At 36.0% G+C, this 15,832-nt stretch overlaps 2 protein-coding genes across 13 annotated transcripts in view; one reads left to right on the plus strand and one right to left on the minus strand.

Annotated features, from left to right (window-relative positions):
* Positions 1-2,359, minus strand: part of LOC110107847 — a 28,194-nt gene extending 25,835 nt beyond the window's left edge. For all 5 annotated transcript variants that reach the window (XM_020838269.2, XM_020838268.2, XM_020838267.2 and 2 more), the window contains exons 1-2: positions 1,773-2,359; positions 159-1,677 (exon numbers count right to left, since the gene is read on the minus strand). In XM_020838269.2, the coding sequence (XP_020693928.1) occupies positions 159-1,677; positions 1,773-1,972 (1,719 nt within the window). In that variant the 5' untranslated portion in view covers positions 1,973-2,359. The remainder of the gene's footprint in view (positions 1-158; positions 1,678-1,772) is intronic.
* Positions 2,360-7,144: 4,785 nt separating this feature from the next.
* LOC110107834 overlaps positions 7,145-15,832 on the plus strand; it is a 12,887-nt gene continuing 4,199 nt past the window's right edge. For 2 of the 8 annotated variants that reach the window (XM_020838247.2, XM_028700734.1), the window contains exons 1-4: positions 7,145-7,469; positions 7,796-7,954; positions 11,089-11,216; positions 11,294-11,407. In XM_020838247.2, the coding sequence (XP_020693906.1) occupies positions 11,123-11,216; positions 11,294-11,407 (208 nt within the window). In that variant the 5' untranslated portion in view covers positions 7,145-7,469; positions 7,796-7,954; positions 11,089-11,122. Of the gene's footprint in view, positions 7,470-7,795; positions 8,093-11,088; positions 11,217-11,293; positions 11,408-15,832 lie in introns of all 8 variants that reach the window. The other 6 variants (XM_020838244.2, XM_028700736.1, XM_028700735.1 and 3 more) reach the window with 6 other exon arrangements.

Here is a 15,832-nt window from a genome sequence, read left to right on the forward strand (position 1 = left end):
CTACTTACACTACCTCATTAACGTGAAATTCATCTTTTATTAAACAATTTGAAGAAATACTATATAATAATACAAAGGTGGGCAAACTTTATAGGACTCCTGGAGGGTGGAGTTGAACTGGAAACTATGCCTAGAAAGGTCAAAGATGTGCAACCAACCTGGCGAAGTTCACTGTAGACATTGATAAGTTTGCATCCAACGCTCAAAATCTCATTCATCAGCAACGAACAAGGCTTGGCATCGGTACTAGATAAATTAACAGCCAAGAATGACAACAACATAAGCCATACAATTACTAGATCATCATCAAAAACCCTGTATTCAATTTCCAAAAAGTAACCAACTCCTACAAAAATTTCCCTCGCTATCAAAGGAAGCATCTTTTTTACTTCATCGCCCATTTGTAATTCAGACAACCAAAAAAAATGCAACTTTATTGAAATAGAGTAAAACGTATCATAAATTTCTTTCAGAAAACAATAATGTTTGCCTTCAGTTGTGTCCTCTGTGCGAACATATATTTTCTCCTGAATGAAGCTGTCAAGAGTCTCATTCACGGATCTAAGCATGCAATGCAATTCTACTAACCCGTGTTCTGAGGCCCCTGACATTATGGATAATTCATTTTCTGCACAATGTTTACACTCATCCAAGAGAGGTTTCATAAACTGAATAAACACTTCAAACAGAGGTATGCTTGCTTCCTGAGCATCTCCAGTGACTGCATCACCCTTTTTCAATACCTGACGCCCTCTAAATGACAGAGAAGACCCATGGTGACCTTTGACTTTACTTGCAAACAAACGCAGTAAGCACGCAAACCCGCCCAATGCTGTTACCTTTTTCCCTTGTATGACATTCTCTAGTTTCCTATATAAGTGCCTGTGATAGCTCTCGTTAGGTACTCTTGCTTTCCCCTCCTGCCCGACATTTGAACTCCTTGAGCTTAGAAAACCACTAATATGATAAGGATGAAACAACCCGTTCGACATAACATCTTCAACAATCTTTAGCATGATTGCAAATTGCTCACAACAACTATCTTTGGTTCTCAGCTGCACCAGAACAAACACCTCAAACAATTGCTCAAGTAGCCTCTCTACAAAAACACGGAATATGTTCTTTGGGTTTGGATGGAATCTCAGAAAACTAGCAAAGTGCTCGAGCAAAAGTGCCGAAATATCTAGAAGGATTTTAGAGGGAGAATATGCCTGCTTTTCCCTGCTAGAAACTCTACTGACAATATTGAGAACGTCAGCAACACATGAAATCCATAAATCCACGCCCACATTGTAAAAAGCTCTTGAATTGAAAGCAAGCAGTGACGAGAGGCACTGTAAAGTATTCTCAAAGAGTTGGCTGGATTCTACTCCAAAATTAGATTTGGCATCCAGTAAGAGCAGCGCTTGCTTCAAAACAGGCATTAAAGCTCTAAATAAATTGGGGGAAGCTGCCGCTGAGAACTTCTCTGAGCAGGATCTGATTACGGCCCAGCATCTGTAGTCCAGGCAAGGATCCAATAGCTCGCGGCTTTTCCTGTTTCGGTCTGTAAACATCAAAAGGGATTGCATCCAATCAAAAACGTAGCGCAGAGCCCGTGAAAATGAAACAGGCTGCAGATTCCCATCACAGTCACTCGCTTTCGAGCTAGCAAAATCGAAAGAAGCTTCTATCTTCCTGTGTGAAAGACAATCGTAATTCGGAATGATGAATAAAACAATAATATATTTTTCACCCTATTCTGATAAAAAGGAGAACGTTTTGTAACAGACCTTTGAAGATGAATATCTTTGCTTTGTAGGGTAAGGATGAGATCAAGATTCTCCCAGGACTCGCAAAGCTTGATCTTTTTCAGGTTGCTACCCTCGTCTCGGTCTTCTTCTTGCGGTTGCATATGTTTTTCAGAATTCACTAGGAGTTTTTTCCGCTTGATGCGGGATTTTGCGGATACAGTAGAATGCGAGCACGCCATTATACTTGACGACCGCAAGAAGCATGAGACAGGGAGACGGATTTTTGGGGGTGTTTTCTAGCAGGATTTAAGCATAAATCCTTCGTTTCCCTCTTTTTGGGAAGAAGGGCGCGAAAGGAAGAAAGATGGCTACCTTCGCAACGAACAAGCTACCTTCGTTGTCATTGCTTCCGATCCAACAGAAGAACGGCGAGGACGTGTGACTTCGGATCCGACAGGGAGGAACGGCGTCGAAGGAGGCAAAGAAGTTATTCAGCAACTCGTTCAAAACTCTACCTTTCACGCGAAGAAGCGAAGTCGAAGAGCAACCAACAGTGGAGAAAGTTCGAAAAGTAAACCCTAGCAAGCGAGAAATTATTCTGTGCGGAATCCCGTGGAGCTTTGTTTGAATGCGTAGGTGAAAAGTTAAAAGTCTTTTGATATTTATTTGACTTGAATATTGATTGAATATTTATTGCGTATTCGCTGCATAATATATGCGTATTGATTGTGTAGTTTGTTGCGTATTTATTAAGTATTTGTTGTGTATATATTGTGCATTTTCTGCTTAATTCTGCTTATTTGTTGCGAATTTCTCTTCGTCTACAGTAAATCCGAAAAGACAAACGGGTCGGGTAAGAAGTCAAATGAATATCCTAACTTTCCACGTAAGCACGTCACGCGTAATGATTTTACTGGCATCCGAACACAACTCTATAACCGGATTCCGCACAGAATAATTTCTCCTAACAAACCGACTATACTAACACAGAATAACATGCATTAAAAGAGAAGAGATAATCATAATATTGGAATAAATTAATTTAGTTTAACTGATTAGAGATAGGTTAAAGGCAGATTTCGTTGATGATGTCATCAGGTTAATTACAGATAGGTTAAAAACAGTTGATAAATTTATTTTTATTAAAGTCATCCTAATGAAAGCTATATAGCATTTTAGAAATATAACAAAATTTAGCCTACGATTTGTTGGACCATTTGAAATTATTGAAAGAATTAGAAATATAACTTACAGATTGAATCTACTATTATATATGCAAGAAATAATGAAATATATAATAATTTTTAGATATATGTGCTTCATAAATATATATCAGATGACTCAAAGTGCATTCCATCAAAATTAATTGAATTGCAACATATTTTGAAATATGTTGAAGAGTATGAAATAATACTATAATATAATGTGAAACAATTGATTAATCTGAAAATACCTTTGATAAGAATTTTATGGAAGCATGGAACTAGAAGAGATGCCACTTGGAGAATGAATTTGAATTAGAGTTCAATACCATCATTTATTCCAGTAAGATATGTCTATTTTATTCTTGATTTTAAATTTCAATGATGAAATTTTTATAAAAATGCGAGATTGTAAATCAGGCGGGCAAACAAAACTCTGAATAGGTAAGCTCAGCAGAGTAGCAGACCACATGCGTGCGTGAGCACATCTGGACTTGTCAAACAGCGTGATTACGTGAATGGATACATGCAGGAGTGAAAAGTAACAACTCCTTATTGGAGATATATTCGTTTTGCTAACTCTAGTAAAAGCAAAGTGCATGAGCAGCTCTGTGCCAAGAGGATACTATGCCGAAAGAAAAAAATAAGGAGAAGGAAGGTGGGTTTTCAATTTTGTTCATTTTTTGTGCAAAATTCTTCCATAATTTAAATATAAGAAAGGGAAATATGATTCAAATTAGTACATAGGAAGAATTTTGAAAATAAATGAATAAAAAATTGAGTTGGACATTCACTCTTTTCCAAAGGTAAAGAAAAGCAAGTGAAAATTTTAGTCAAATTTAGAGAAAATAAATACATAGCAGTTTATTTTGATGGAAAACAATAGTATCTGATTTTCAATAAAAAGAAAATTTATGCATGAAGAAATCTAGTAGGTGAAAGTTTCCTTTCAATGAGGAAGGAGGAAATAGTTTATTTAATTAAATTTAATTTTTAATATTTATCTTTTAATCACATTAGAAATTATCAGTAGATGATGGCCGATACCTTTGAAGTTGTTCTTAAAGATACCAAATCAATTTAATGATATTGTGACGATATTTACTTTGGTAGAACTAAATAGCAATGATTAATACAATTTAAAATTATTTTGAACAGTGGATGATTAACCTATTGCATGCATGAAGGTGAAGTAGTGCAGTCAATAAATGATCTCAAAAGAGAATTTTGCTAAGATTACATATATGTTTAGAAGGACATTATGTGAAATTTATGAAAGATGGAGATAAGATAATAATGTAAGTTATGTAACTATGTGCGTAATTTTAGACTGCATTAAGTAATGTTATTTTAAAGATAGAGGATTTGAAAGGAATCGAAGTACGAAAGTAATCAAAGTGGGTAATAATAGTTGTTTAATAGCAATTATATTATATTATTTTGTTTTTGTTTTAATGCAATATCATGTTTATTTATTTATTAAAATGATGAAGGATTAATTTACAATGCAATATGAATCTATATGTGCGTCAAAAGTGTTTTTATCATTTAAAATGCATGTAAAAGAAAAATGAATTGAATAAAAAATTTACCACATATAAATGATAAGTTATATGAAAAAAAAGTGCATGCATGAGAATATAGGAGTTTACCCATTTATGGTACTAGTTATGGACACAACGTGCCCATACATATTAAATGAAAAAGAAAATGAAAAGGGAAATTGTTGTACTTTCATTGGTGCAAATTTTAGAAGGTGCTATTGTACTAAATTTAAAAAAATGAAAAATGAAAAATGAAAAAAAAAATGTTAATTAAAAAAGAATATATTATTTTATAAATATATAATAAGGATTTATGTCATATGAAATGAAAACAATATATATATATATATATAAAGGGTAAAAGAAAGTCAAATGAATATGATTATTTTATATGATATGCTACAAGTGTGATTATCTACTGAATTTACTATCTAAACTCAAACTGTTAAACTAAAATTTTAAGTAAATATGTTGATAAATAGAGAGACCAAAAGAGAAATATGCATATACAAAAGATGGCGATCAAATAAAATTAGGTTAAATTTTGATTTATGAATATATATTCAAATTTGTAAGTTTATTGGTGGCTTTTTAGTACATCTATTCAAATTTGTTATGTATAACTATTAATTGTTTATGAATTTGAAAGAAATATATTAACCATCTAATCATCTGTTCCACTCTTGTTAACTCGAGTATCCGGGTCGTGTCATGACACTAAGCCTAAAACTCAGGTAGCCTAAATTATTCCCAAATAATCAAAGATTCCTCATTGTTGCTACCAGACCCAATTGTTATAAAAAATTAAAGTTGTCCATGGATGAACCAATTACATTAGATCATCAACATAAGAAGTAGCAGGAAAAAAAGGTGACCCAATTCTAGCAAACTAAAGAAGTTAAAAACCAAGTCTAGGAGTAAGGAGGCCCAAATTATTTCTGATTATTAAAAAATTCTTCAGTGCTACTGTAATAACTGTGTCTAAAAGTCATATAAGTATTTTGCATAAAAATTTATTTATTTTTAATTTTATCAATACTTATAAGTATTATTGTATGTAATTGTTTTGGAAAATAAAAATATGAATTGCATACTCTCAATATTTCAGGCATAATATGAATAATTAAAATAACTTATCTTAATAATGTTTTCTGATTCATAAAATATTTTAAAATATCATTATTCTATAAAGTTAAATTAATTTCTAAGAAATATACTAATTGAGTTTTATATTTATTTTATCTAAATATTAATTAATTGACATAGAAAAAATATTTATATTTCTTAATAAATAATAAATAGAAGTAGAAGTAAGATCACTTTAATTTATATATTGGCATTACAGTGATGTTAGTTTTGTTGTATTTGAAGAATAAGTATATAAAAGATCTGAAGTAAAAAAATAAATAGGAATAATAACTAGAGTCCTGATGATATTCCATTAAATTAATATTATAAAATAAATCATAAATTATTTAAATTATTAAAAATTTATAATTAAAGATCATTTCGAAGATACAAAGTATTTAATTTTGGTCACAAAATGATCAAGAAAGAAAAAAAGATGTGAGTAAAATATAATGTAGTCTCTGGTTGGAGACAGAGAGCATAGCATTGTGCCATGATGCTATAGAATGGACCCAAAGTAAAAGGGAAGTGCCGTGATGCTTGCATAGCAGTGCTATGAGTCAGATTGAGCTATTTATTTTTTTCGCTTAAAGGGTTGCATCATTTGGTGTATTGAAAAGTAGCACTTTATCTATTATGAATGTAGAACGAAGAGAGTAAAAGTAGAGTGATATGTACAATTTCTTTTAATGTTTATAGTGAATTTTTTATTGTGGTGTGGTGTGATTTAGTGTATTTTTTTTTTTTTTCATATTTTGGGATTGTACACGAGAAATCCTGGTGTTCATTTCTATTATTTTATTTCCTTGTATGTTTTGTTATGGGGTTTAAATCCCAAGATTGTTTACTTGTCATTTTTTTTTTCTGCTCATTGTATCCTTTCACTTAACGCTTTGTAAATAGATTTTTGGATATTTATATTAACAGTCTAATATTAGCAAAAAAATGAACTGTTCTAGCTATGGTGGTCTGTGGCGGATGGACGGCGATGGTGGCCGGCGGAGGGTTGTGGCGGGTGGCAACTGCTAGCGGCAATGAGTGGTAGCGGCGATCAAGAATCAAGCAAGCTTGCTTGTAATATGGTGTAAACAATTCTAGCTCAAAATTGGGTGAGTTTAGTTTACCTAAAGAATGAATTAAAATGATTTAAATTACATTTACTTTACTTTGGATTTATTTTTCGTCCAACCAAACATCAATATTTTCAAAACCCCTATATTTGAAAAGCTTTATACCCACTTTACTTCTATCTGAGACGATGCATATCTATATATCTTGAGACATGTTTTTTTTTTTAATTCCATGAACATAACATTTTGGCTATGATTTTATTCCTTGAAAGATTATGTATTTGATGGCATTATTCCATATAGACATTAGGCAAATATTTTATCAGATTTATGATTTCCCAATTTAAATGTTGCCGTAGTCATTTTTTCAGCATATATTCAAACCGCTAGTTAAGTTAGGTACGTGGAGTCTGCATTTTATTTGCTCTACATGTTTTCCAGTAATGTCCATTCTACAAAGGAAGCCTTGCTTTTTATTTCCTTGAAATTCGTTAAAAGTGCTATTATCCATTGGTGGAATGATCCAGTGATGCTTGGTTTACTTTCAAGCTCTCCTTTTGTTCACGTTATGTTGAATTATTTCATTCTTCGGTCTTCCATTTCTTGTGCAGAAGGCTGCCAAATTGCTCTGCCATCACGATTTTCCTGCTAGTGGACAATATAAATGGAGAAAATGGCACAATTGATCCACCTCCCATGAAGATATCAGCCCCTTGTCGAAGCATCAGGTCGCGGCTTACATTTCTCAGTTAGGTTCAACGAAACTGAATTTCTCCTCATGAAATTTTCTAGGTTTGTCTCCGCATTTATGAGGTGTTGTGGTGATGCGTATATTTTCCCTGATGGAATTTTTTAGAACCGCCTTTGATGGATTGGGATTTAATAAATCTTGAATATAATCAATAATAAGATTAAAATGAAATTCCCCAAAAATAATAAAATTTAAGTCCACATAATTCTCTTTTACGATGTTACTTAAATCTTGCCTAAAATAGGAGATACCAAACAGCACCAAATAACAATTTTCGTTAATACGATGCAAATTTCCATGCACATTTTTCTTATTTTAGATCCTTCCTATTATTCATTCTCCCCTGTTTTCCATCGATTCCTCACAGGGCCAAATCTCAGCTCAACTTGCGCGTCTGTTTCAACGTGAAACGGATTACGAACTTGCAGCGGAAACCATTTTCCAAGACGCGTGCTTCGGGTTTTTCTGGAGCTAATATCGGTTTCTGTGGAGCCATCTCATTCCTGGAATATGGGCAGCATTGATGGTAATTCCGTTTCTTCCAATTCGCATGAAACCCTAGCCGGAGAATATTAGGGTTTCTTGGGTATAATATACTTGGCCTGAAGCATTCTTTACCTGAACATCTCTGCGTTCGCAGTTCGCTCTCGTTCGCATTGCGTTGGTATTTTCTTTTTAAACCAGTTGCATTATTCCTCTACGTGTTTATTTGTAGTTCGTTGTTTTGCGTTTTCATATTTGATTTTTGATATGGTAATTTATTATTTAGTAAGATTGAATTTAGGCAATGCTTCTGTTTATCCTATATGTTTCTGGTTTTTAATGAATGCTTTTACGACGAGAATGTGTTCTGATTTATTTCTGCTGCTTTTTATGATTCCGTGGATCCGAGTTGTAGGAAATCACTTCCATTAGGAACTTGTTTTTATTTCTTGACAGTCTAATCAGGATTTTGTAAAGAAAAGATGAGTGCATTGCAGAGCCCTGCATTGGGTACCTATCCCCAAATCCAATCATGTACCCACCAATATCCAATGGGTATGAGTGGATATGCACCCATGACCTTGTGGGTGGGTACTCAACATTGGGGGATAAATCGATTTATATTGCTAATCATCGTATATCTTATATTATTGCAATCCTCACTACGTAGTGTGCAACACTTAACCACACTGCGACTACGACAAATTTTGATATGCGGCTTGAAAGTTTGCAATTAGAGCAAAGGGAAACAAGAGACTGCATTCAAAATGCATTGAAAGTGGATAGGTATAGGTGGGTACGACATTTCGAAAGTCACCATGGGTGGGCGAAGCTCGTCCGAGTAAAGCATGGGTACCCAACCAGAACCCCATTTAGGGCTTCGGAGTGTAGGGAAAAAAATAAAATAAGCTACATATTTTTTGACAATTTGATTTGGAGTACTATGGTAGAAAAGAAAATTATTAAACCCGTCATTGGGAAATGGGATATGTAAATATATGAGAAACGAAAATAAATGAATTTACATCTAATGAAATTTTAGACTAGCAGAATTTTCATGTCTTAGGATTTGTTTGAGATGGCTTTCTTTCTTCTTCTTAAAACAATTTTTTAGTACAAATATTTTTATTTTTATACTGAAAAGCTATTTTAAAAATCATCAAAAAATTCATCCCAAACAAAGCCTCAGAAAGAATGTATAATTTATATATTTTAAGATTAATTTGTTGTGCCCATGTGATTCATTTTTACCTCTTTAGTGGAAAACAGGGAAAGTCACCAGTTAGGTAAGAATGCTGTTGCAAATTGCTTTGGAGAGTTTCCATCATTATTACGGGAATATATTAAATTATATTCTTTATTGTGAATGGTGGATCTGGAAACCCCCTTTTTTTTTTAAGTAAAAGCCGGCTTAGGAAGAAATGAGAACAGAATTAGTACCTTATCCTCTAATGTACTTCTTTTTTGTGTTTACTGCGCTTTTTTTATTTTTCAACGCTTTAAAAGTTGTATAATACAAAGAGGAATATGGATTCCACATATGCATTACAAAAACAAAGTGCAATCTATTCAACATTTAGTCACCTTTTTGAAGCTAAGATCCGTGAGGCCTTCATTTATTGCCTTATCGTTGAACATAATTGACCTTCCACTGTTCTTTCTCTAAGCTTATGTCAATAAGTTGTATAATATACCTAAAAGTTCATCATGTATTCTTTGTTCAATGGTCAGTTTATGTTTATGAACAAAAAATTTGAAAAATGTTTGTGAATGGGTATAAAATTTTTTTAGATGATTCAATTTGCATAAATAGTATAGATTGCGAATATTGCATTATGACAATTGAGTTTTGAGCTCTGCCTGAATATCCGAGATTTAAAAACATGTTTAATTTCGTTTATTTGTTTTCTTATCGAGTTTTAGGCATTGTGGAATTTTCTTTGAGCATTATTACATATATGCAAGATTTTATTAATATAATATTATGTTCAAACAAAAATGTTAACAAAAATGTTTTTTAGTTGTTTGTCAAATTCAAAATAATCCACTATATTATTTTAGTAGTTTTTTGAGAATCAAGTATTGACAAAAAATAAATCATAATCAAATCAAATCACCCAATTATTTCTCAACATAAAACTTCAACATTATTAAACATTTAATACCTACTGCCTTATCAGGCTCCAAAGGGAAAGCATGCATGACAGAGCAAAAAAAAAAAAGAAAAATAATTGCGTAGAAAAATACTAGAAAACTAGGAGGCAAAATATTTATATAATTTGATAATGTTTGCCACTAGATGAGAAAAGTAAAGAATTGCGTTAAGTAGTTGACATCCAACGTAAAACTAGTCAAATAATCATTACATGAATTATTTGTTATTGTTGTTTGATAATGTTTACTACTTCCTTGACCACCTTAAGTGACAATTTTGCTAGTTCTCCCATAGATCTGATTGCGGCTTATTTTCTGAATATAACTTGATTTAACTTTTGTATATTAATTTATTTCCAACTTGTTGTGGTCCGACGTGTATCAGAAGCAAGCCACTGCTATACAAGCTATGGGGATGCATGTTTTATTTCGATGTAAATATCATACTTATGGTCTGTGTTTGGTTGAATTATGAATTCTCTAAAACGAGATTATTAAATAACAATGTTTTTATTTTATTCGCACTGAATTGTACATAGTATCCTCACCAAGACTCCTCTCTTTTGTTGGGTTTTTAGCTAATTTTATCTTTCTCCATTTTATTAGTTGCTATAATTTTCTATCATACCTGAAGAGATCACCTCTGTCTAATGTCGCTCATATTGTTCAGTTGGTTGTATGAAATTGAATTTCTTGACGTGAAAGGTTCTAAATTTGTCTCTGTATTTTTTATGTGTTGTGATGATGTGTATATTTGCATGGTGGAAATTTTAACAATTTTTTTAATGGACAACACGTTACATATTGTGAGAGTAAAGCTTCCTTGGGGACGGCTTTCTTACTGCTTCTTAAGTCGGCTTTCTAGTATAAATATTAAAAATTTTGTACTAAAAAATTACTTTAAAAAGCAGTAAGAAAGCTGTCCCAAACGAAGCCTAAATCTGACTAGAGTCTAGAAATATCAAAATAGATGTTCATAGCTTTGGAAGATTGCAGTCTAATTTCTTTCCTAATCTTGTTCAGAATTTTTACTCCTGAGAAGTAGCATTTACCAGCAATGAAATCTATATCTTGTGAGGAAAAGGCACAAGATAAAGTTCACCGTGTAAGGATTACCCTTTCTTCGAAGAATGTAAAGAATCTTGAGAAAGGTATAATGAAATCCCAACACTCTTTACCATTATGTAATACTCTGTTTAGCAAGGTTAATATGTGCGTTATGCATCAGCAGTTTGTTCTGAGCTGGTCAATGGAGGAATGAATAAAAGACTGAGAATTGATGGAGATGAAGGAGCGCCTCAAAGAGTTTCTCCCATCAGCTGTAGAGGTCCTTATGAAGACAGTAAGATTGACTTGAGCCTTCATCGTTACTTTATTAGTAATTTTATCAATCTTCATCTGAAATAAAACAATGAGTAGAATGGTACATAAGAATAATGAGGTTTTGGATGAACAAATGGCCATTTTGCGCCACCAATATAGATTGTTCTTACTCTACTAAAGTTAAGCTTGGTTGGAGATTTTATTTGTCTCTTGTATCTTCATCCTTATATCTATTGTTGCAACCCGTGCACTCAGCTGAAGTCCTTCTGGAAACCTGCAAAGAAAACAGAGCAAGCACAAGAACAATCCGATCGCCGGAATGAAGTATAAATCTGTATATTCAGGTGTTTGTATTAACTCCCCTAAAAATGATTTTTGCAAAAAACTGCCCGATGCCTCCCGCCGCTCATGGCTATATCAGTATTCTGGAATACTCCCTATTGCTATATCTTGCAAAAATAAAATAAAGCTAATAAGTAAAGGTAATAACTGAAAGTAGTAAAAGGTAGTGGATGTCAGGAGTTCGTTAGGATGACATAAGATGTGCACTGCATCAGCCTTCCTCCGCTTCGGAAGAGCTCGACTCCGACGAGCTAAGGATCACAATGACATCATCAGGGGGAGTATACGCCCAAATGTCTGAAACATTAAAAGTTGAAGACATATTGAAATCTGCTGGTAAGGCGGCGGTATAGGCATTATCGTTGATCTTGGCAGTGATAGGTATAGGCCCCACTTTTTTGCGCATTAACTTTGAATAAGTTCCAGGTTGGAACCTCTCCTTCCGAAGACGTACCATGACCAAGTCCCCAACGTTGAACAGGCGCTGTCGGTAGTGACGATCAACGGTTTCCTTGTACCATTGATTGGCTCTCAGAATTTGTTGCTTCACTTCCGCTAGCATATATGCATAATTTTCGAAGAAGGACGTCGCAGCGGGGGATTTACACTTGGGCAAGATAGCGACGTCGAGAGCTAAATTGGGTGTTTTAGTGTAAACAGTATTAAATGTTGATGATCTTGTACGAGGCAACGCAGCATGTTGCCTAAGGTGCAATTAACGACCTCCGTCTGCCCATCCGTTTGCGGGTGATACGCGGAACTAAGGCGAATGTTCGTGCCCAATCGCTTCCACAATTCACGCCAGAAGTGGCTAACAAATTTTACGTCTCTATCCGACGTGAGGCTTCTGGGTACACCATGTAAAAGAACAATTTCGTTAAAGAAAAGGTGAGCAATATTCATGGCGTTAGAAGTTTTCTTACACTGGAGGAAGTGTGCCATTTTGGAGAATCTGTCGACGACGACCAGGATCGAATCATGTCCCCGCTGTGTTCTTGGTAAACCCAAAACAAAATCCAGGCTAAGATCTTCCCAAATTGAATCGGGAACGGGCAGAGGCATGTACAGACCGGTGTTTTGAGCTCCTCCTTTGTACATTTGACAAATGGGACAACTGTCAACTAGGCGAATCACATCGCGACGTAACCGAGGCCAGAAAAAACGAGATTGAACATGTTTCAAAGTTTTGTCGCGCCCGACGTGTGCGGCTAAACCTCCTCCATGGGCTTCTCGGATCAAAAACTGTCTCCAAGAAGAAACATGAATGCATAATAAATTTTGCTTAAATAAGTATCCATGCCTCACCGAATATCCCTCTGCCGGTTGTGACCCGTGGCAAGACTCCCAGATTTCCTTGAAGTCTTGATCGGTTTCATACAATTCCTTGAGACATTCAAGGCCTGTTGTTTCTGTTTGGAGACGTGTGAGTAAGACATTCCTTCTGCTGAGAGCGTCAGCTACTCGGTTATTCACTCCGGGCTTATGCTGGAACGTGAAGGAGGATCTTTGGATGAACATAAGCCACCGAGCATGCATTCTGTTTATGGATTTTTGGCAATTGAGATATTGTAAAGCTTTGTTGTCACTGCATAAGACAAAATCCTGGTGTAACAAATATAATTCCCACTGTTTTAAAGAGCGGATGATAGCATAGAGCTCTTGCTCATAGGCGGACCATTTTTGCCGAGCATCGCTTAATTTCTCATTGAAGAATGCCACTGGCTTGCCTTCTTGCGAGAGTACAACCCTGATTCCAATAGAGGAAGCATCAGTTTCGACCATAAACACCTTGTCGAAATTTGGTAGTGTCAGCACTGGGGCCGAGATTAAGGCTTGTTTAACGGCTTCAAAGCTTTGCTGCTGGGATTCGCCCCAATAGAACGTCTTGGCCTTTAGGCAATCAGTCACCGGAGCCATCATGACACTGAAGCCTCGAATGAATTTCCGGTAGAAGTTCGTCATCCCATGGAAGCTTCTTACTTCAGAAAAAGAAGTAGGTGAGGGCCAATCACGAACTGCACTAATCTTCAGCGGATCCATGTGTACACCCTTCGTAGATATGATGAATCCAAGGAAATGTACCTTTGGGACTGCGATTTCGCATTTGGGAAGATTGAGACAAATCCTTTGCTGTTTGAGAACATCAAAAAGATTTTGTAAGTGTTTCAAGTGGCTATCCCAACAGTTACTATACACCAATATATCATCAAAATAGATGATACAGATTTTTCCCAAGTAAGGCTTCAAGATCTCATTCATCATCCTCATGAAGGTGGACGGGGCGTTGCATAAGCCAAAAGGCATAACCTTCCACTCATACAGCCCTTGCAGCGTCTTGAATGCCGTCTTCCATTCATCCCCGGGACAGATACGAATTTGATGGTAGCCGCTTCGCAGATCAAGCTTAGAAAAGATAGAGGAGCCCGTGAGTCTATCCAACAGTTCTTCAATGCGGGGATCCGGGAATCTATACTTTAATGTGATTTTATTGATAGATCGACTGTCGATGCACATCCGCCAACTTCCATCCTTCTTGGGCATGAGCAACACCGGAACCGCACACGGACTCAAGCTCATTTGAATGAATTGTCGTTTTAACAAGTCATCAATTAGTTCTTGTAGGATGAGCTATTCTTTGGGATTTAGCCTATAATGAGGCATATTAGGCAATACGACACCTGTGACAAAATCTATTTGGTGTTGTATGCTCCGAAGCAGTGGTAATTCCTCAGGCAGATTTTCAGGGGTAATCTCACTATACTGTTGCAGTAAGCTTTGAATTTCATTGGGCCATTGAGCATGAGGACGGTCTTGACTCTGTTCGGCCACCAACAGAGCAAATAATGGGGCAGGTTCTTTCCAGCAATGAAGAAGTCCAGCTCCCGTGACTAACTGTACTGAGTTCTGCTGAGGTGGATTAGACAGCTGCGGTTTTGTTTCCATCAGGGCGGGTAGCAGCCGGAGTCGGCGACCCTTCCACTCAAAAGAATAAACATTAGCTCGGTAGTCGTATGTGGCACCAACATCAAACTGCCAAGGCCTTCCCAAGATCAAATGACAGACATCCATATCCAGAACGTCGCATTGGACTTCACATACATATTGTTTACCTATAGAAAAAGTCACCTGGCATGACTCCGAGACTAGGATTTCCATCCCCCGCTTGACCCAACTTATTTTATACGGATGAGCATTTTTACTAGTATTCAACTTCAAACTTTGCACCACAGCTCTAGAAATCACGTTTTCAGTACAGCCGTTGTCAATCAAAAGATCGCACACCTTGCCGCCTATAGTGCAGTGTGTTTTAAAAATAGAATGGCGTTGGGAACTTACACTCTGCCGCAGGGCCAATAACAGTTTTTCCAACACACACACCAAAGCTTCACCTTCATCAGTAGGGACGTCCTCCGAATCACACTCTGGGTTGAATTCTTCATTAGCATTTTCTCCGCCCTCTTGACCTTCAGCCACATTGACTTGTTGCCTTTGTGGACACTCGTTCAACTTGTGCCCCGGTTGGAAACAACGGAAGCATTTTAGTGTCGACGGCTTGGCATAGGGGTTTTCTTTGGCCGTATACTTCTATTTTAGTGGACCTCTTCGATCTGTGGGGGGTGTAACTAGGCATAGTAGCCGGTACCGAAGATCCCACAGTTTGTGAGGTTTTAGTTACTGGGCTGCTCCCTTTTTCGGATACCACCGGTTCCTGCCAATGCCTCCTGTTATAGGGGGTTCTGCCTTGTCTGTTCTGTTGCATCTCAATCTTCATAGCAAAATTCACCGCTTGAGCCATCGCCATACGGAATTCAACTCCAGACGATCCTGGATGCTGTCTTTTAACCCCCCAATGTATCGTGCCACTAAATGATTAGCGAATTCGTTTAGATTGTTTCTAGCCGACAATCTATTGAATTCTTCGGTATAGTCACTCACGGTCCGGGAACCTTGTGAGACCTCGTTCCTTTGCTGTAGCTGCTGGGAAAGTGATTTTTCCCCAGGATCGGCCGGGACGATGGTGAGATCGTCCAGGCCGATCAGTGTATTGAAAACAATTGATTTCTGGAATGTTCTCTGGAGTGATTTCTGGACTGAATCGTCC

Source organism: Dendrobium catenatum, unplaced genomic scaffold, assembly GCF_001605985.2.
Source record: "Dendrobium catenatum unplaced genomic scaffold, ASM160598v2 fragScaff_scaffold_1583, whole genome shotgun sequence".
Taxonomy (NCBI): Eukaryota; Viridiplantae; Streptophyta; class Magnoliopsida; order Asparagales; family Orchidaceae; genus Dendrobium; species Dendrobium catenatum.